This window comes from Nomascus leucogenys, chromosome 18 (genome assembly GCF_006542625.1).
Source record: "Nomascus leucogenys isolate Asia chromosome 18, Asia_NLE_v1, whole genome shotgun sequence".
Classification (NCBI taxonomy): domain Eukaryota; kingdom Metazoa; phylum Chordata; class Mammalia; order Primates; family Hylobatidae; genus Nomascus; species Nomascus leucogenys.
Window position 1 is genome coordinate 39,063,657 of NC_044398.1, and position 20,532 is coordinate 39,084,188.

General features: G+C 37.5%; 1 protein-coding gene across 4 annotated transcripts in view; it reads right to left on the bottom strand.

Annotated features, from left to right (window-relative positions):
* Positions 1-20,532, bottom strand: part of PARG (poly(ADP-ribose) glycohydrolase) — a 136,203-nt gene that overhangs the window by 74,388 nt on the left and 41,283 nt on the right. For all 4 annotated transcript variants that reach the window (XR_001114968.2, XM_030798265.1, XM_003278183.4 and 1 more), the window contains one exon: positions 3,594-3,686. Coding sequence is in view for 3 of the 4 variants with exons in the window: in XM_030798265.1 (XP_030654125.1) it covers positions 3,594-3,686 (93 nt within the window). In the remaining variant the exon portion in view is untranslated. The remainder of the gene's footprint in view (positions 1-3,593; positions 3,687-20,532) is intronic.

A 20,532-nucleotide genomic window follows, 5' to 3' on the forward strand; every position in this document is an offset into this window, starting at 1 on the left:
AGACAAACCAAAACTGCAGTGCTGAATAATGAATGCTTTTCTAAGTACAGAAGTACACACCACTGCTAGAATAAGAGTTTGCCAGAAAAAAGAACAGATTAAATTTGCAATTCAACTATTTCTCTTGGAAAAATTCAAAGGTAAACAAATTAGCAAAAAAGGTAAAGAATCTATTTTCACTATGTTATACAAAATTCTCTCCCCTTCAGGTCTTAGCAATCACCATTTCTGAGAAAAATAGAGAGCTAACAGTGATCTCCATTTTCCATCCTGTGCATTTATTCACAACCAAGCAACGAGTTTAGAAAAGGTGACAGTGCATCAATGGCTTCAAGCAAAGTGCTGCTTGGTTTTAGGAAGAAATGAGTTTTTAACTACCATTTACCAAGTTATTCAGAAAAATGATTTTAAAAATTAATGGTAAATATTTCAGGCTTAATGGACTTCAAACACAAACATTTCTTGTCTCCCAAATAAACAAATAGTATAATTTTAAATAGAGTTAATGATTTCTCCTCTCTTGGTGAGGAGAAATGCCTAAAAACTCATTATTTGGAGAAATGGGGAGATGTAAATCTTACTGTCAAGCACTCGGCTCAACAAAATAAGAGGCTGGTTACTGTGAACCAAGACATTTCAAAAAGTTCCTGACCAAATTTGTTTCCTTTAATTTTATTTTGATAAATCTAAAATTTACCCTTTAGATTTGGCCTAGAGTACTTCAATGTGATAAATTATTAAACACCAACATATACAATTTAACTTGCCACAAGACGTATTTTGATCTCAAATAAAAATCTTAACTTTCACAGCAGAGATTGACTTTTCAAAAAGGGGCAAAACACAGAATTTCCATGCTCTCCCCATTGATATGCTAATAGAGAAGAAAGTCACTGGGAGAAGCCAGGACAAAAAGCTGAGGATCCAGGGGTCTGATTTTGGTTCCAAGGGACTTGTTATAGCTTACAAAGTTAGATGCTTTTGAACAAAAATTTCTCATTAAATAAAATATGGAAACTCTCATATGCACGAGGGGAAGAGAAGAGGATTAAATGGTCCACACCCAAAGGCTACCTACTACCTACTATTGATTATGAACTACATATTGAATTCAAAAAGCATATAATTAAGCACCATGCAAACCAGGGACACAAAGAGGATCTCCCTTTAAGGAGACTATAATCCAGTGGTAAGAGATATACAATGACAAGAATTACAAAACAATGATTTGAGTGCTTCAGGAGGGATGAACCTTGCCTGGGAGGCAGGGAAGGCTTCACAGGGGAAGTAACAGACAGGCATACCTGGGAGGTAGGGAGAGATTTTACTAAGTAAGGAGAGAAAGGAAAAAGAACATGGAATATGATTAAGCAAATAACTTACAACAGAAACAACAAGAAGATATGTTTTAAAATATATTTCCCCTGCCCAATAGTAAAACTTATTTCAGACACAATGCATGACTGAGGTGAAATTAAAGTTGCATAAAATTGAAAACATCACACTGGAAAACACCTCATGGGTCTCAACTGAAGGTGGCATAGTCCAAGAAGGCATTTGGACATGGATGGGTTGTTTTCTGGTTGCCCCAGTGACCCTATTTGTGGTTTTTGGGGTGTCCTAATGACATACTGCAATGCATGGGACCATCATACACACTCAGAAATTGTTCCACCCAAATGTCCATAGGGCCCCTGTGGAGTAAAATGCTAGCAGAACCCTGGCTAGCAGCCATGCAGCAAGAGGCGTTGGCCCTAGAAATAAAAGACAAAGGCAAATTCAAGCACGGTTGTGAGAAACACAGGAATAAAATTATGAACAAAACAAACCCTGCGAAGGTTTGAAAATACATTTACAAATTCCTTGATGCTCCTCTGTTTAAGAGGTGGAGTCTTCGGCATGGTGGCTCATGACTGTAATTTCAGCACCATGGGAGGCAAAGGCGGGTGGATCACATGAGGTCAGGAGTTTGAGACCAGCCTGGCCAAAATGGTGAAACTCCGTCTCTGCTAAAAACACAAAAAAATGAGCCAAGTGTACTGGCACATGCCTGTAGTCCCAGCTACTCAGGAGGCTGAGGCAGGAAAATCACTTGAACCCAGGAGGCAGAGGTTGCAGTGAGCCAAGATCATGCCACTGCATTCCAGCCTGGGGGACAAGGGTGAAATTCAGTCTCAAAAAAAAAAAAAAAAAAAAAAGAGGTGGAGTCTAATACCCCTCCCCTTGGGTATCGGCTAGCTTCTAATGAACAGAAAAACAGCAGAAGTGATGCTAGGTACCTTGAGAAAAATAGGTCATAGAAGACACTGCAGCTTCCTTGCTCTCTCCCTTGGACTGCTTGCTCTGGGGAAGTTAGCTATTACGTCATAAGGACAATCAATTAGCCTATAGAGAGGCCCATGTCAGCGCCTTCTGCCAACAGCTCTGTAAGTAAGCCAACTTAGAGGTGTGTCCTTCAGCCCCAGGCAAGCCTTCTGATGACTGAAACCCTGGCTGACATTCTCACTGCAACCACAAGAGAAATCCTGATTCACAACCACTCAGTCAGCTAATCTGCTCCCAAAGTCAACAGAAGCTGCGAGATAATACATGTTTATTGTTTTAAGCCATTAATTTTGACACAATTTGTTATGTAGCAATATATAATTAGCATACTCCAAACAAAATAAAACACAGGATTCTTTATTTTTAAAAGTTAAGGCCAGCACAGTGGCTCACACCTGTAATCCCAGCACTTTGGGAGGCCAAGGCATCACCTGAGGTCAGGAGTTTGAGACCAGCCTGGCAAACATGCTGAATCCCCGTCTCTACTAAAAGTACAAAAAGTAGCCAGGTGTGGTGGCGCACGCCTGTAATCCCAGCTACTTGGCAAGTTGAGACACAAGAATTGCTTGAACCCAGGAGGCAGAAGTTGCAGGGAGCTGGGATTTGTGCCACTGCACTCCAAAAAAAGAAACTTAGCCAGGTATGGTGGCACATGCCTATAATCCCAACTACTTGGGTGGCTGAGGCAGGAGAATTGCTTGAATCCAGGAGGTGGAGGATGCAGTGAGCCAAGATTATGCCACTGCACTCCAGCCTGGGTGACAGAGCAAGACTCTGTCTCAAAAAAAGTTAAGAAAGTATCATTAACTCATTTGTTATAGAATACATCACTTTGGGGGAGGGTTAGGAAGGAGTGGGTAGTATTAAGTCATTTTGAAAATACGCTATTCCAAATCCATTAGTATGTTTTGAAATAATGAATACTTTTTTAAGTTAGAGGTTATTTAAACAAAGACAGAAAAAAGTCAAAGTAAACAAGCTTCAACAGTGTAAACAGAAGCTGAGGAATGGAATGCTGCATTTTTAATGTCCTTTTGTAGTACTCTCTACCCTCTAACCTTTTCCTTAATACAGCAAAATTACTACCCTCTTTGGCAAAAACTGTTTCCCATCTCTTCTCTTCTCTTCTCTTCTCTTCTCTTCTCTTCTCTTCCTCTCTCTCTCTCTCTGTCTGTCTCTCTCTCTCTCTGTGACCTTGGCCATTCGAGTTTAAGGGAAATTCAACTGTCAGTCTCAGGGAAGCTACTGAGGAAGCTACATCCACTAACCTGGGTGCAAATATTTGGCAGACAGAGTGCAATTTTCACCATATCAGGCAAGATGGACTGATACAAATGTTGAGCTTCTGCTTCTTCAAGTACCTGAAAACCAATAAAATAAGTTATGTGAATAACAATAACCAGTAAATATAATAACCAATGAATATGTTTGTTATGAAATTACATATCTGCTTTTCATGGAACCCCATAAAGTGGCACACTATCAGCATCACCAAACACAATGTAAAAATGCATCAACAGGTGTATACAAATAAACTTACAAATTCATTTCCAAATGTATATTTGGCATTAAGGCAATTCACCTTAATGCCCTCTGAAAAAAATTTAAGTATCCCAAATATCAAATATCCCTCACACAACATTCACAATAAAGTAAAAACACTTGCAAATGGAAACAGTATATTGTGCCCTTGGTTATATCAACTAGAAGCTGCTAGACACCAAGGACTCTCTTAGAAGCCCCCAAGGACCCATCTAGTTTCAATGGTCTACAATTGAAGAAATCTCCATAAAAGCCACATTAATGACTTCAGAGCATACTCTATGGGTCAAATCTAATCTGTTGGGTAATAAACAATGAGGTTTCTGATGGTCTTAGAATTTCTCTTTTCTAGACACCCTTGGAAAGTGAAAACCACAATTCCCGTATCATAATTTGAAGCACAACAAAGATGCCGTGCATGGTCCATTTTTGTCTTTTATAAAATTTCCCCTCTCTATAACACCTTTTAATCTAATTTCTTTCTAAACATCAGGGTATTTCTTTAAAAGTACTGGAAATGACAACACTCTTAATTTAGAGATACTACATATACAGTCACTACTGAAGTAAATACTTTATCTACTTTTAATCATATTTTAACTAGAAGAGGCCTCAGTTATAATCTAGTCTGATCTTGTCACTATTACAGAGAAAACTGAGGCCAAGGAGGTTACCTGATCATCCTACATTGAGGTCAATTAAAACCAAATCAGAAAAAGAACCTAAGTGTTCTGGTCTCTATGCCACAGCTCTTTCTACTTCCCTATGTGACCAATGTTTGGAATCGATGAAGAAACAGACTCTTGACAAAAATTAGGAACTAAGCTGAAATAAAGGTAAAACCATTTGTTTATCTGCAGCTGGACAGGGTATGTGTGTAAACAGAAAAAGTAACAAAGAATATTTGCCCTGATTTTGCCAGTAAATTCTAACACTAAGAATTTTCTTTACACCAAAACTCTAAAACCCAACCTATGTTTACTTCTCTTTTAAAATTAAGATAATGAGTAAACATATTCAGAATGAACAGAAGGATATTTGTAATTCAGAGAGTTTGAAATTCAATTAATCATAAGCATACAGAAAATTAAGTAAACAAAAGACAATTATTAATTCTGGAGAAAACAAAAAGTTGTTTAAGAGAGGAAAAGCAATCACAGCCCATATATGAATAGTGTTTGTACTATCCAACTGAAAAAACAGACTACTGATGTAATTGAAATGAATATGAAAACTATAGTGAGAAAATGGGGAGGTAGAAATGAGGTTTGCATTTATGGTAGTAGAGAAAGTGAGAATAAGAGCTAAATCCTAATCTTCTAAAGTGGGACTTGTTTTAAAAAGACTTTGGAGTAGTCAAATGACTGCCTCTTTATAATCTGCCTCTTTAACTCTGTTAAAAATAAAAAAACTAAATTTTTAAAAAATCATATATATTCATAGATGACATTCTACTATTTTAGAGGTACGCACTAAAGATACTGGCTTCTCTATACCTGAAAATGTATAAAATATATTAATGCATTTGTTTAAAATATTCAAACTTTTCCTGTTTATAATTTACTTTTTTTTTTTTTTTTTTAATAGAAACAGGGTCTTGCTCTGTTGCCCAGGCTGGAGTGCTGTGGCATGACCATAGCTCTCTGTAACCTTGAACTCCTGGGCTCAAAAAATCTCTTCCAGCCTCAGCCTCCTGAGCAGCTAGGACTACGGGCCTTTTTGCTTTTTAAAACTATTTATTCTGAAATAATTATAGATTCACAGGATGTTACAAAAATACTACAGAGGTACAGTATACCTCTCACCCAGTTTCTCTCAATGGTTACATTTTACATTACTATAACATACTAAAAACCAGGATACCAGTACAATATGTGTCACTCTATGGCATTTTATCACATGTACATTTCTGTAATCGCCACAAAAATCAAGATGCAGAACCATTCCACTACAATAAAGATCTCATGCTACCCATTTATAGTCACACTCAGCTTCCTTCCTCTCACTATGCCTAACACCTAACACCCACTAATTTGTTTTTCAGCTGAAAAATTTTGCCATATTACCTAAATGGAAACATAAAGTCTTTTGAAATTGACTTTTTTTACATGGCTTAATGCTCTTAAAAGGCATTCAAGTTATTGCAAGTATCAATAGTTGATTCCTCCTCATTACTAAGTAGAATTCCATGGTATGAATATAACAGTTTGTTTAGCAACTTCACCTACTGAGAGGCACTTTGGTTGTTTTCAGTTTTGTACTATTATAAATAAAGCTACCTTTACTCTCAACCTACCTATATTGTTGTCTGAAATCACTTCCTGTAAACAGCAGTGTGTCATTTTTAAAATTCACTGCAAATCTGTCTTTTAATAGATGAATTTAGGTCATTTATGTTTAATGTAGTCTTTGATATGCTGAAACTTAAATCTGTTATTTCATTTTATTTCTTTTACCTGTTTTCTTTTCCCTTCCTCCTTGTGGGTTACTTGAACATAGTTTAAAATTCCATTTTTGTTTATCTAAAATGTTTCTTGACTGCATCTCTTTGAATAGATGTTTTTTTAAAGTAGCTACTGAAGGACTGCATTACATATAACTTACCAACATTTACTGGTGTCAACATTTCACCAGTTCCAGTAAAGTGTAGACTTTACCTTCCTTTAAATTCCTTTACCCTTCTCCATTTATAATGTAAATATCTTCAATATTTCCTCTACATACATTGATAACTATACTAGACTGTTTTACAATATTTGAAGACAGTGAAAAAAGTCAAACATAACTTACAACATTCAAAAAAGTTTTTAAAAAGTCTATTATATTTATATTTTTACTCTTTGTTGTTCTTTCTTCTTTCCTGATGTTCCATGATTCCTTTCTTTTATAATTTCTTTTCTGTTTCAGGAAATTTCTTTAGACATTACCTTATGTTAGGTCCACTGATGTCAAGTTCTCTTTTCCTTCACCTGAGAACATCGTGGTTTCCTCTTCCTTTCTGAAGAATATCTTAATTGGATATGGAATTCTGGGTTGACAATTCTTTCCTTAGTCCTCAAAATTTTGTGTCACTTCTTTCTGGTCTCCATGTTTGCTGATGAGAGATCCATTGTCATTCAAACTGCTTTTCTGTATAGGCATTGTGTCATTTCTCTCTTGCTACTTTCAAGATTTTTTCTTTGCCTTTGGTTTTAAGAAATGTAATTATAGTATGTCTTGGTATGAATTTCTTTGGGTTTATCCTACTTAAGTTTCGGTCAGCTTCTTGAATCTGTAGATTTATGACTTTCGTCAAATTTTGGAAGTTTTCAGCCATCATTTCTTTGAATATTTTTTCAGTCCCACCCACCTTCCCCTCCCTTTCTGTCCATACAATGACACAAATATTATATCTAAACTCTGGGTTTTGTTTTTTCATCTATTTTCTCACTGCTGTTCAGACTGAGTAATTTCTCTTAATTTCTTCAAAGTTTACTGATTCTTTCCTCTATCATCCCCATTCTCCATTAAACCTGTCTATTCCATTTTAAAAATTCAGTTATTATATTTTTCAGTTTTAAAATTTCCATTTGGTTTCTCTGGATAGTTTTTTTTTTCTTTGCTGGGACTTTCTATTTTTTCATTTGTTTCAAGTATGTTTCTCAGCCTTCTTGTGATGGCTACTTTAAAATAATCATCAGACAATTCACATCTGTATTCTCCTGGTGACTATTGATGTTCATTTTTCAATTCAGATGAGATTTTCCTGATTCTTTTCTGGTCGTGAGTGACTTTTTATTGAAATTTGGATATTTGGGGTATTATAATAAAGATTTTCAATAATTGGATCTTATTTAAATCTTCAGCCAGAGCAGGCCTTCTGAGATACTATGCCAGCAGAGGAATGGGATAGCTACTTCATTACTAGCAATTGAGGGTAAAAATTCATGTTCCCCAGTCAGCCTTTAGTACCCAAAGTGGAAAGTGAGAGAGGTACCTTGATAGTGCTGGGTTGGGGTGAGAGTTCAAGCTCCCCACTAGGTCTTTACTGATACCACTTTGGTACCATGTACTCTCCTAGGGTCCCATAGTCCCTGCTGGTCAGTGGTCTTCTATCTTTCAGAGTCTTATGTTTGTTTTACATACAAGGTCGCCTGTTTTTCGCTGTAATTAGTGGGAAGGACAGAGGGAAGTGCCTATTCAACCATGTTAAACCTAAAAATACTAAACTTTAAGTGTCTTAATAGGCTGACACGTCTCCTTTGGGTATCCACCTTTGTCTTTTAAAACTGACGTGAGTGGCTGCTGCAGTGCTCTGCTGACAAGCTTTACAATATCGCTTACTTATCTGATGAAGCATTATTGCACTGTACTTCTTCACAACTGTCAACACTCCAGACCTATGTCTAATGCTGCTTTGGAAACACATAAAGGGAACCTAAAAATGTCATTTAAGAACATAAGCGACTAAACTACTGTTTGAGATGGAATGCATAATCTAAAATATCACCATGACCTTATAACCTGTACAATGCAAACTGGGATGCAAGTAGGGAAAAGTTATTTAAGATGTACGTCATTTCTTAACTTCAAGAAAATCAAGAGCCATTGGTCAAATCTTCTATAACAATTAAAGAAAAATAAACATATATTACTTATTATGATGATAATGATGATTATAAGGGAGGTAAGCATTTACATGATAGTAAAAAAAGAAAGTTGTATTAAATTCTCCCACAAGTAAAACCCTGCTCTCTACTGGATAGTCTGCATAGATGATTACATACAGCGAGTGTTTTGATCTGTGCGTGTGCACATGTGTGTGTAGCAACTTTTTATTCTAGTCCCACAAATTGGCTGTATATCTATGTAATATATATTATACATATATTTCAGTCAGAATTGATACAATAAATTTCAAAATTATACTGCTATTTTGCCTACCTCTTTTCCTTAGATTATAGATCTGTTCATTCATTTGACTGGCTGATAAACAAATACCTGAGGAACTATTATGTGTCAGGAATTGTGCCAGAAGATGACAGAAGAGTAAATAGTAACAGACGTGGTCACTGACCTCATGAATCTCATGGCACAAAGCCCTATCCTCTCCCTGTGACCCCCAATACATCAGCCCTAACCTAGGAGGGCAGTAATGACTGCAACCACATCATAGTGACTGCGGAGAGGCTGTTTTTTTTTCTTCTCTCTACAAATAGAAACAAGCTACTAAAATAACTAAATCTGCCAAACATCAAAACATTATAAATTATTTAAATATCTACAAACATACAAATAGAAAAGAGATATTTACTTATTTCTTCTTTCTTTGAATATCTGATTAACTACATACATCTGTTAAATGTGCTCTAATATTTATGAAATACATATTTATACATGACTAAGTACCATACCTGACATATGGAAAGTATTAAATATTGACTACTGAACTTTGAATTAATAAGTGAAATCTGTAGCTCGCAAAATGAAAAGACCAGTGTTATTTCAATAAAAGAAAATATTTCCATAGATCTTTTTCAAACAGTTTAGGGCAAACAGCTTTACAAAAGTAATCAGGCCGGGCGTGATGGCTCATGCCTGTAATCCCAGCACTTTGGGAGGCCAAGGCAGGCAAATTACCAGGTCAGGAGATCAAGACCATCCTGGCTAACATGGTGAAACCCTATCTTTACTAAAAATACAAAAAATTAGCCGGGTGTGGTGGCACATGCCTGTGGTCCCAGTTACTCGGGAGGCTGAAGTAGGAGAATCGCCTAAACCTGGGAGGCAGAGGTTGCAGTAAGCCAAGACTGTGCCACTGCACTTCAGCCTGGGCGACAGAGTGAGACTTTGTCTCAAAATAAATAAACAAATAAATAAATAAATAAATAATAAAAAAATAAAAAAAATCAATCACAAATCAATGAATATAAGAAATAGCACAAGCTGCTCTGTTTTCTCTATTGGTCTAAACCTAGTTACATCCTAATAAAATTGTGAAAAGTTACTAACAATCCTCTTTAATAAAAAAAAATCAAAATCTATATGAAAAGTCTAGGATGTGAAATTTTAGACAATTTTTCAGTAAGAAGTACACCACTCCAAAACCTAAATAGCAAAGAGGAAATATCCTCATAATACTATGGTCCATATATATATATATATATATATATATATATATATATATTTTTTTTTTTTTTTTTTTTTTTTTTTTTTTTTTGAGATAGAGTCTCACTCTGTCACCCAGGCTGGAGTGCAGTGGCATGATCTCAGCTCACTGCAACCTCCACCTCCCAGATTCAAGCGATTCTCCTGCCTCAGCCTCCTGAGTAGCTGAGACTACAGGCACACACCACCACACCTAGCTAATTTTTGTATTTTTAGAGATGGGGTTTCGCCATGTCGGCCAGGCTGGTCTCAAACTCCTAACCTCAGGTGATCCACCTACCTCAGCCTCCCAAAGTGCTGGGATGACAGGCATGAGCCTGTAATACTGAAGATGGGTGATGGAAACAGGGAGGTTCATTATCCTATTTTATTTTTGTATATGTCTAAAATGCTTCTTTAAAAAAAATTTCCTGGCCAGGCGTGGTGGCTCACACCTGTAATCCCAGCATTTTGGGAGGCTGAGGTGGGTGGATCAACTATGTTCCTAATATTAACATAACCAATATTTATACCTAAGTTTCTTTTTCGTCTTACATAGATGCATTTATCAGTTGAAATTATGTTGCTCAATTTAGTATTTTTTCTCACCAAATATGACAAAAAAGGCATTTTTTACATCACTAAAGGCAAAATGTTTTTTAAAATGTCATGTATTTTCACTGAAGAAAATTAATGTAAACAAAAAGAAAAGAAGTATTACCCATAAGCCCACTGCCAAGATATCCTCTTCTCAGATATAAACAGATGCATATTTCCTCCCCAAACTTCTTCTGAGAACTTAGGTATGTGTGCATATAAACACATAGTTTTGTGTTACGTTAATTTTTAAAATATTATATTTTTCTACAATCTGTTTTTGCCTTAAGAGAAAGCCTAAAAAGTCTTTCCATATTATACAATGACAAATGCTACACAGTATTCCAAAGTAGAGAAGTACAATAATTTTTGTAATCATTCCCCTTTGAGAACCATTTTTCCCAATATTATAAAAAATTTCAAAAATACAGTGAAGTTAAAATAACTATACAGTGAACACCCAAATACTATTTGGTTTCTATGACTAACATTTTATATTTGCTTTTGTCATATTGTCATCTGTCCATTCTTCTGACCATATATCAACGCATTTTTTCATGCGTTTTGAGGTAAGTTGCAAGCATTCCACCCCATTACTTCAGTTTGCATATCAGCAACTAGAGTTCACGCCAGGCGCGGTGGCTCACGCCTGTGATCCCAGCACTTTAGGAGGCCAAGGCAAGTGGATCACTTGAGGCCAGGAGTTCAAGACCAGCCTGGGCAAGATGGTGAAACCCTATCTCTACTAAAAATATAAAAATTATTTTATTGTATGAATACACCCACAATTTGTTTATTCATTCTCTTGTTGATAGATACCTCGGCTATCCCCAGGTTTTGGCTATTATAAGTAAAACTGCTATGAACATTCTTCTACAAATCTTTTTGTGTGCATATATTTTCATATCTCATAGGTAGGTATAGAAAGAAATGAAATTAATGGGTAATAGGGTAAGTATATGTTCAGTTTTCTAAAAAACAGCCAGACCTTTTTCCAACATTGTAGTACATTTTAAACTCCCAAAAACAAAGTATGAGAGTTGCAACTGCTCCATATAGCTACCTACATTTGATCTTTTAGCCTTTCTAGCGCCTGCAGGCTAATATCTTATTCTAGTTATAACTGGCATTTCTCCAGTGACAAATAATATCAAGCATTTTTTAATGTGCTTATTGGCAATTTATATACCTTCCTTTGTGAAATGCCTTTCAAACTCTTGCTCATTTTCTAGTGAAGTTGGCTGTCTTTTTATTTTTCAATTGTAGTTCTTTATATATACTGGATATATGTCCCTTGTCAGATAAACACTTTGCAAATATTTCTCTCTTTTAAAATTTATTTATTTCTATTTATTTATATGAGACAGGGTCTCACTGTGTTGCCAAAGCTGGAGTGTAGTGATGCAACCACATCTCACTGCAGTCTTGACCTCCCAGGCATCAATCCTGTCACCCTCAGCCTCCCAAGTAGCTGGGACTACAGGTGTGTGCCACCATGCCTGGCTAATTTTTGACTTTTTTTTTTTCCTTTTTTTTTGAGATGGAGTCTCCATGTGTCACCCAGGCTGGGGTGCAGTGGCGCGATCTCGGGTCACTGCAAGCTCCGCCTTCCAGGTTCACGCCATTCTCCTGCCTCAGGCTCCCGAGTAACTGGGACTACAGGCACCCGCCACCACGCCCAGCTAATGTTTTTTTGTATTTTTAGTAGAGACGGGGTTTCACAGTGTTAGTCTGGATGGTCTTGATCTCCTGACCACGTGATCCACCCACCTTGGCCTCCCAAAGTGCTGGGATTACAGGCGTGAGCCACCATGCCTGGCCTAATTTTTGGATTTTTAATAGAGACCATTGCCATGTTGTCCAGGCTGGTATTGAACTCCTGGTCTCAAGCAGTGCATCTACCTCAGCCTCCCAAAGTGCTGAGATTACAGGTGTGAGCCACCACACCTGGCCTCCAAGTGATCCTTCCACCTCAGCCTCCCAAGTACTGGGACCACAGGTATGTGCCACCATGCCCAGCTAATTATTATTATTATTTTTTTTTGTAGAGACAAGGTCTCCCTATGTTGCCTAGGCAGGCCTTGAACTCCTGTACTCCAGCGACCCCTCTGCCTTGGCCTCCCAAAGTGCTGGGATAACAGGCATGAGCCAATGTGCCTGGCATCCCTGTCTTTAGCTTGCCTATTTTCCTAATGTCTTTTTGTCACAAGTATTTATGAGTTTTTTTCTTTTATAGCTAATGTTTCCCATTAGCTATAAAAGCTATAAAGATGTCCTAGGAAATCTTTGTCGACGCCCAAGCTACAAAGATGTTTTCCTCTAGAAGCTTTATAGTTTTTGCTTTTTCAGTTAGAATTTAGAATTATTTTCTATGTATAGTATGTGGGAAGGGGCAATTTTTTTTAAGCCCACATGGAAATCCAGTTTTGCCAACACCATTAGTTGAAAAGACACTTCTTTTCCCTTGTTGTATTGCTTTGGCACTTTTATTGAAAACCAAATGACTGTATAAACATGGGTCTGTTTCTGGGTTTACTACTTGTTTCCACTGATCAATTTGATTGTTATGTCAGTATCATATTGTATTCATTTCCTTGAGCTGCTGTGACAAAGAACCACAAACCAGGCGGCTTAAAACAACAAAAATGTATTATCTCACAGTTCTGGAGTCTAGAAATCTGAAACCAGTTGTTGGTAATATCACACTCCCTATGAAGGCTCTAAGGCTCTTCCTGGCCTCTTCCTAGCTTCTGATGGCTTCTAGCAATCCTTGGGGTTCCTTGGCATTCAGATACATCACTCCAATCTCTAACTCCATCATCATATAAGCGTTTTCCCTCAGTGTCTTTGTCTCTGTGTCCTTTCCTTCTCTCATAAGGACACCAGTCATTGATTTAGGGTACACCATAATCCAGTGTGGACTCATCTTAACTAGTTACATCTGCAAAGACTGTATTTCCAAATAAAGCCACATCCTGAGAGTCCAGGTGGACATTAATTTGGGGGAACACTATTCAACTCACCACACATACTGTCTTGTTTACTATAGTCTTATTCTAAGTATCCAAAGCAATTCACATAAGTCTGCAAACTCTGCCCTTCTTATTTACAATTTCTTTGTAAATAAGGGTCCTTTGTGTTTCCGTATAAATTTTAGGAATCAGCTTTGCATTTTCTACAAAATACCTGCTTGGTATTATGATTGGAACTGCATATAGGGAGAACTGATATCTTTTTTTTTTTGAGATGGAGTTTCACTCTTGTTGCCCAGGCTGGATTGCAATGGCATGATCTCGGCTCACTGCAACCTCCGCCTCCTGGATTCGAGCAATTCTCCTGCCTCAGCTTCCTGACTAGCTGGGATTATAGGTGCCCGCCACCATGCCTGGCTAATTTTTTTGTCCTTTTAGTAGAGGTGGGGTTTCACCATGTTAGCCAGGCTGGTCTTGAACTCCTGTCCTCAAGTGATCCACCCACCTCGGCCTCCCAAAGTGCTGGGATTACAAGTGTGAGCCACCGCGCCTGGCCGAGAACTGACATCTTTTTTTTTTTTTTTGAGACGGAGTCTCGCTGTGTCACCCAGGCTGGAGTGCAGTGGCGCAATCTCGGCTCACTGCAAGCTCCGCCTCCCGGGTTCACGCCATTCTCCTGCCTCAGCCTCTCCGAGTAGCTGGGACTACAGGTGCCCGCCACCACGCCCGGCTAATTTTTTTGTATTTTTAGTAGAGACGGGGTTTCACCATGGTCTCGATCTCCTGACTTCGTGATCCGCCCACCTCGGCCTCCCAAAGTGCTGGGATTACAAGCGTGAGCCACCGTGCCCGGCGAGAACTGACATCTTAACCACACTGAGTCATCCGGTCCATGAGCATGGTAGATATTCTTTTATTCAGGTTTTCTTCAATTTCTCTCAGCAATGTTTTATGGTCTTCAAGATACTGGTCTTACACATTTTTTGTTAAATTTATTTCTAAGTATTTTATGGTTTTTTAATGCTATTTTTAATGAACTTTTTAAAATTTCACTTATGGCAAGTATATAAAAATATAATGATTTTTGTATACTGACCTTATGTCTTGCTAAATAAATTAGTTCTAATAGTTATTTTTTAGGTTCCTTGGGTTTTTCTGCATAAACAAACACCGTCAACTACAAATAGAAACAGTTTTACTTCTTCCTTTCTGACTTTCAAACATTTTATTTCTTTTTCTTGCCTTACTGCATTAGCTAGGATTTCTAGTACAACGTTAATAGGAATGAAGAGCGTGGGTATTCTTGCTTTTCCCCCAATCTTTGGGAAGAGTATTTCATATTTCACCATGAAGCATGATTTTAGTAGTAGGTTTTTCACAGATACTCTTTATCAGATTCAGGACATGGTTGTTAATGGTTGTTTTTTGTTGTTGTTGTTGTTGTTTTTCTGGAGACAGTCTTGCTTTGTCACCTAGGCTGGAGTGCAGTGGTGCAATCTTGGCTCACTGCAACCTCTGCTTCCTGGGTTCAAGCAATTCTCCTGCCTCAGCCTCCCGAGTAGCTGGGACTACAGGTGCACGCTACCACACCCAGCTAACTTTTGTAGTTTTAGTAGAGATGGAGTTTTACTATGTTGGCCAGGCTGGTCTCGAACTCCTAACCTCAGGTGATCCACCCGTCTTGGCCTCCCAGAGTGTTAGGATTACAGGCATGAGCCATCACTCCCAGCCTGCTAACAGTTTTTTACTCTAAATGGTTACCAAATTTTGTCAAGTGCTTATTCTGCATCTATCACAATAATCATACAGCTTTTAAAATATAAATCCAATCCTGCATTTCTGAGATAAACTCTGCTTAGTAATCATGTATTATCCTTTTTACATATTTCTGGATTTCATTTGCTAATATTTTATAAAATCTTTGTCACATACTAGTATCAGAGGTATATATATATATATGGCTTTATAAATGAGTTGGAAAGTGCTCCCTCCTCCTCTCTTCTTTGAGTTTCTGTGAACTTAGTATTAAAGCTTCCTTAAACGTTTGAGAGAACTGATCAGTGAAAACATCTTGGTCCACATAGTAACCAATGTTTAATTAGGCATATTTTACTAGGTATTAATCCTTTGTCTCTCATATATGTTAAAATAGTCTTTCCTGTCTGTCATGAAACCACTAGTTTTATTATTTTTATTTTTTAATATCTAGAATATAGCATACTTGAGCCCCTTTTTCAGTTTTATCTTTATCCTTTCTGTTGCTTGTTTGCTACTGTCCAGTGATACTTAACTATTTGCACCTCCCTAATGTACCATACTGACTTCATTACATACTGTGATCAAATCACAACCTTTTGAACCTATTTTCTTACTTATAAAATGAAAATATCTTGCAGAGATGTGGTCAGAATTATAAGCTTTTCAACAAATAACAGCTAGTATTGTGATGGTGATGATGCATTATTTTACCCTCTGCCTTGTTTAACATTTTACTACCATTAAACCACGAATTATGCTTCAGGACTCAGTTCCCATCTCCCTGGGAAGCCTTCACTGATTGCCTGACTGCCCCTTACTCTATGACTCTAGAGCCAAATGTACATACTTGTATTAGAACACTTACTGCGGTTATTACAATTATTTATCTGCATTTTCTGTCCTCTGATCTGTGAAACACACAAAAAAATTTAAACATCTTGTGACCCCCCAGTACTAAGCACAGTATTTAGTGCTCATTATTTGCTGAATAAAGAGTTGATAAAACCAAAAACATTGCATTTTATCTTCAAAGTATCCTTGCAAGATAGAAAGGATAAGGGCATCTAGAGAGACTAAAGCTCCAAGAAATAAGCAATTTGCCCACATTCAAAAACTTAGTGGTGGTTGGGGGCAGTGGCTCACACCTATAATCCCAGTACTTTGGGAGGCCAAAGCAGGTGGATCACTTGAGGTCAAGAGTTCGAGACCAGCCTGGCCATCTCTACTAAAAATACAAAAATTAGCTGAGCATAGTGGCCCACACCTGTAGTCCCAGCTATTCAGGTGGCTAAGGCATGAGAATCGCTTGAGCTCGAGAGGCGGAGGTTGCAGTGAGCCGAGAGCATGCCACTGCACCTCCAGCCTGGGTGACAGAGCAAGGCTCTGTCTCAAAAAAAAAAAAAAAAAAAAAGAGAGACATTGGGACTAGATGCCAGAGCTCTTCTTCCCAGGTTCACAAGGAAGGGTATAAAAGAAATACTGGCCAAGAAACTGGAAGACTAGTTATAGGCCTAGATCTGCATTTACTCTCATATTAACCATAGAAAAATCCCTAAATTCTTTATTTCCTCATCCATAGTAAGGATAATTCTACTATAACTTTAACTTACAGAGTTACGAAAGCTTTCAGAGATATAGTAGTGTTTTATGAATTCTAAAGCTCCATATAAAAAGTATTAATATCTAATGTGCCAGTAATTCACAAACTTTCTGGAGCCTCCTTCTTCTTTTATCACCCCCATATCAATTAACTGCCAAGTCCTATATTGATTGATCCAGCAGGATCTCGCATATTTATTATCTCATCTTAATCACTACTAAACTACCCTCAGCCCCTCATCCAGTCTCATCAAGATTACTACAATAATCTAATTGCTACCCTGCTGATAGCCCACCTTCGGTTTCTGCCCAAGTAGACTATCATGTGCTTCTGCTCCACTTCAAACCTTTCAGTGGCTTTCTGCTGCCTTTTCAATACAGAACAAATCCCTTGAACTAATAGTCAATCTCCCTTACCCTAGATTTTTTTTTTTTTTTTTTTTTTTTTGAGACGGAGTCTCGCTCTGTCGCCCAGGCTGGAGTGCAGTGGCGCAATATTGGCTCACTGCAAGCTCCGCCTCCCGGGTTCACGCCATTCTCCCTCATTCAGCACATATATAACATATACACACACAAACTCTACCTTCTGTGCAGCCTACATACTAGAAACTCAGAAATTCATTTTTCTATAGCATCTGTTTGTGCTGCTACAGATACGATCCTGGAATATCTTTCCTTCTGAACTCCAAAACTTATCCAACTTTCTGATCTTGCGCAAACAACAGTTTGCTTCAAGTCTATCCAAACTTACTCTCCAGCTAAAAAGTAATTCTCCCTCTTGTAATTTATTTGAACTTTTTTTCACAAGACACTTAAGACTTTCTGCTTTCTGTTGTTATTTATGAACGTGCCTTCTAGCCCTTACTAGAAGCTCCTTTAAGACAAGATTTATGATTGATTCACCATTCCTACAACAGTGGTGTTCATATCTAAAACTGTCAATAAAAATATGTTAAATTAACTGACACTTTCTATCTGAATTAGCTGATTTTACAAAGCTCATCCTCCTCCTCTCCATTGCCTTTCAGAATCTCTATTACTTAGCAAAAATATTATAGTTTTGTTTAGGTAAGTTGATTAAACTGTCTATAGGCTAAGCTTTCTATACTGGAACTACCTCTAAGTTTTCCCAAGTCTAAAACACATCTCATATTTCAAAAATTAGAAGTACAAAAACATTAAATATTGGAGGAAAAACAATCATACTACTCAATTATGCAAGGGTAAAAAAATCAACTGGAGAAGGTGAAAGTTTCTAACATTTGTCTGTGCACGACTCAGGCTGACACTTTGAAGAGAAGAATGTGACAGCTTACAAGAAAACAAACTCACTCATTCCCCTTAATTTCTGAAGGCTCATGAAAGTCTGACAGGCCAGCCACAGGGTGATCTCTCATGTGTATCACCCATGACAATTATGGCTTCAGTAAAAACGGTCTCCATTTTTAATAAACTCCAACTGGTTTTCAGGAAATAGCCAGGCTAACATGCTCATATTTAAGAAGGCATATTTCGCCAATTAGCAGCTAACTAGTTCATGGACCTAAATAAGACTGTGCATGGAGAGGTACAAAATCAGTGTGGTAGCAGAGGGCAAGGTGGTGTGAAAGGCTGAGTCCAGGGGTGAGCAGTGGTGACACATACAAATGGCTGTGCTGAGGATCACCTTGCCCCTCTACTTTCTTTTGGTTTGATTTGGTTTTCCTCTTCAAAAAGCTATTAAGAGTCTCCCTATGAATTTTCAGTGTTTATGACTCAAATCTGGGAAATGCTGATAAAAATCACAGCTCATTATAAGCATTTGAAATGATTTGCCCTAACGATAGATAAATGAAATATACTGAGTTTTTAAAGCACTCTGTAATTCACACTGGAAATAACCTGCAGTTGTCCTTACATTAATTTGACAGTTGCTTAATATGAAATAATCGGGCTGCTATACAGACACTTTGTTTCCTCCCCATCAAGGATTGCCAGCAGAAGGGGTAAAAGAGGAAAAGAAGCGCTAAGCAATGAAACCTCCTTTCATTCTCAGTCTCCACTCCTATGGCCCAGCTCTTATCAGCCAGTGCAGAACGAAGGAGGAGGAATGAAGGGAGAGAGTCCTCCTGCCAATTCTCACCACAACCCTACTTCCAATCTCTCCTAAGCACTGCTGTGTTTCTAGTGACAGAACTCTGCATTAGTTTTTCACTTCAGAAAACAAGCCATCAGAGGTTTAAAATTCACAGACTTTCTGGATGTGGTGGAAATTTCACCATCATGACTCCTAATTCCAAATAATTAACAACTAGTCTGGGAACACAATCAGTTTAGGAAGAAGATCTTCATCCAATTCTTGAAACAAAATATGCCTCTAATCAAAAACAGTCACACTATTTTCCTATACAAACTTCATTAAACATGAAGAATAGAATTGTGTAGGTTTATAAAACATGAAGGAAGTTCTTCTTTAAACAGTACTTACTGCACAATCACTATCTATTTTCATGCTAATAATAAACAGCAGAATTCTTACTTTAGAAAAGACAAAACATAATAATACACCCTCATTATCCTATGCCTCCAAAGAATTTACTTCTCAGTACTATTATGGTAAATGATTATTTCTTAGGAAATAAACCCACACTGGCACAAGACGCTCTGACAGGTCTTTGCTATTTCTCACTTCTATTACTGTACGACTACATGGCCATATCCATCAATCACTTTTGTAAACACCACCAAACCACATTGCTATTATGTCCAAGCCAATGGATACTTTCAATACCATACAGTCACATTATTATCCATCTTTATAGACAGGCAATCAAACTCAACATGACAAAATTTCAGAGAAACAGCTAATGGTGATATAAGTTTTCTAGCCCTAGAAGTAAAATGGATGTAATTTGTCTAAGAAATACAGGTGAGCAATAACTTCAATCTTTTATTATAGTTTATACTTTTAAATAATTAGCAGGTTTTTTCAACTCTAAGAAGTACCCTGAAAAATACTTATTTTTCAGTAATATATATTTTTAAGAGATGGGGGTCTCACTTTGTCACCCAGGCTGGAGTACACTGGTGTGATCATAGCTCACTGCCGCCTTGAACTCTTGGGCTCAAGGGATCCTCCTGCCTCGGCCTCCCAAGTAGCTGGGACTACAGATGCATGCTACCACACCCAGCTAATGTTTAAAAAAATTTTTGTAGCGATGGGGTCTCACCATCTTGCCCAGGCTGGTCTTGAACTCCTGGGCTCAAGCGATCACCCCACCTCAGCCTCCCAAAGTGCTAGAATTACAAGCATGAACCACCACGCCCAGACTTAAGTAATTTTTACGGTAGTTCAATGACAGCTTAGCACACTCACAGCGCTATTATAAAATGTGCCATGTAAATCAAGTGACGTGCATACATACATATTATAGTGCTTAATTCTTAATTTAATTATTAAATTATCCAGTATGAAATAATAATATTATAGTCTGAACTTCACTCTTATTAAGGATGAAACAAAACTAATTTTCCTAAGAGGCTTGAGGACACTCTGGAAGCGCACTCTTTGGAGAAAGAATAAAAATGCAAATACATTAGTAGTTAAAACAAATGCTATTACAATGAAAAGATC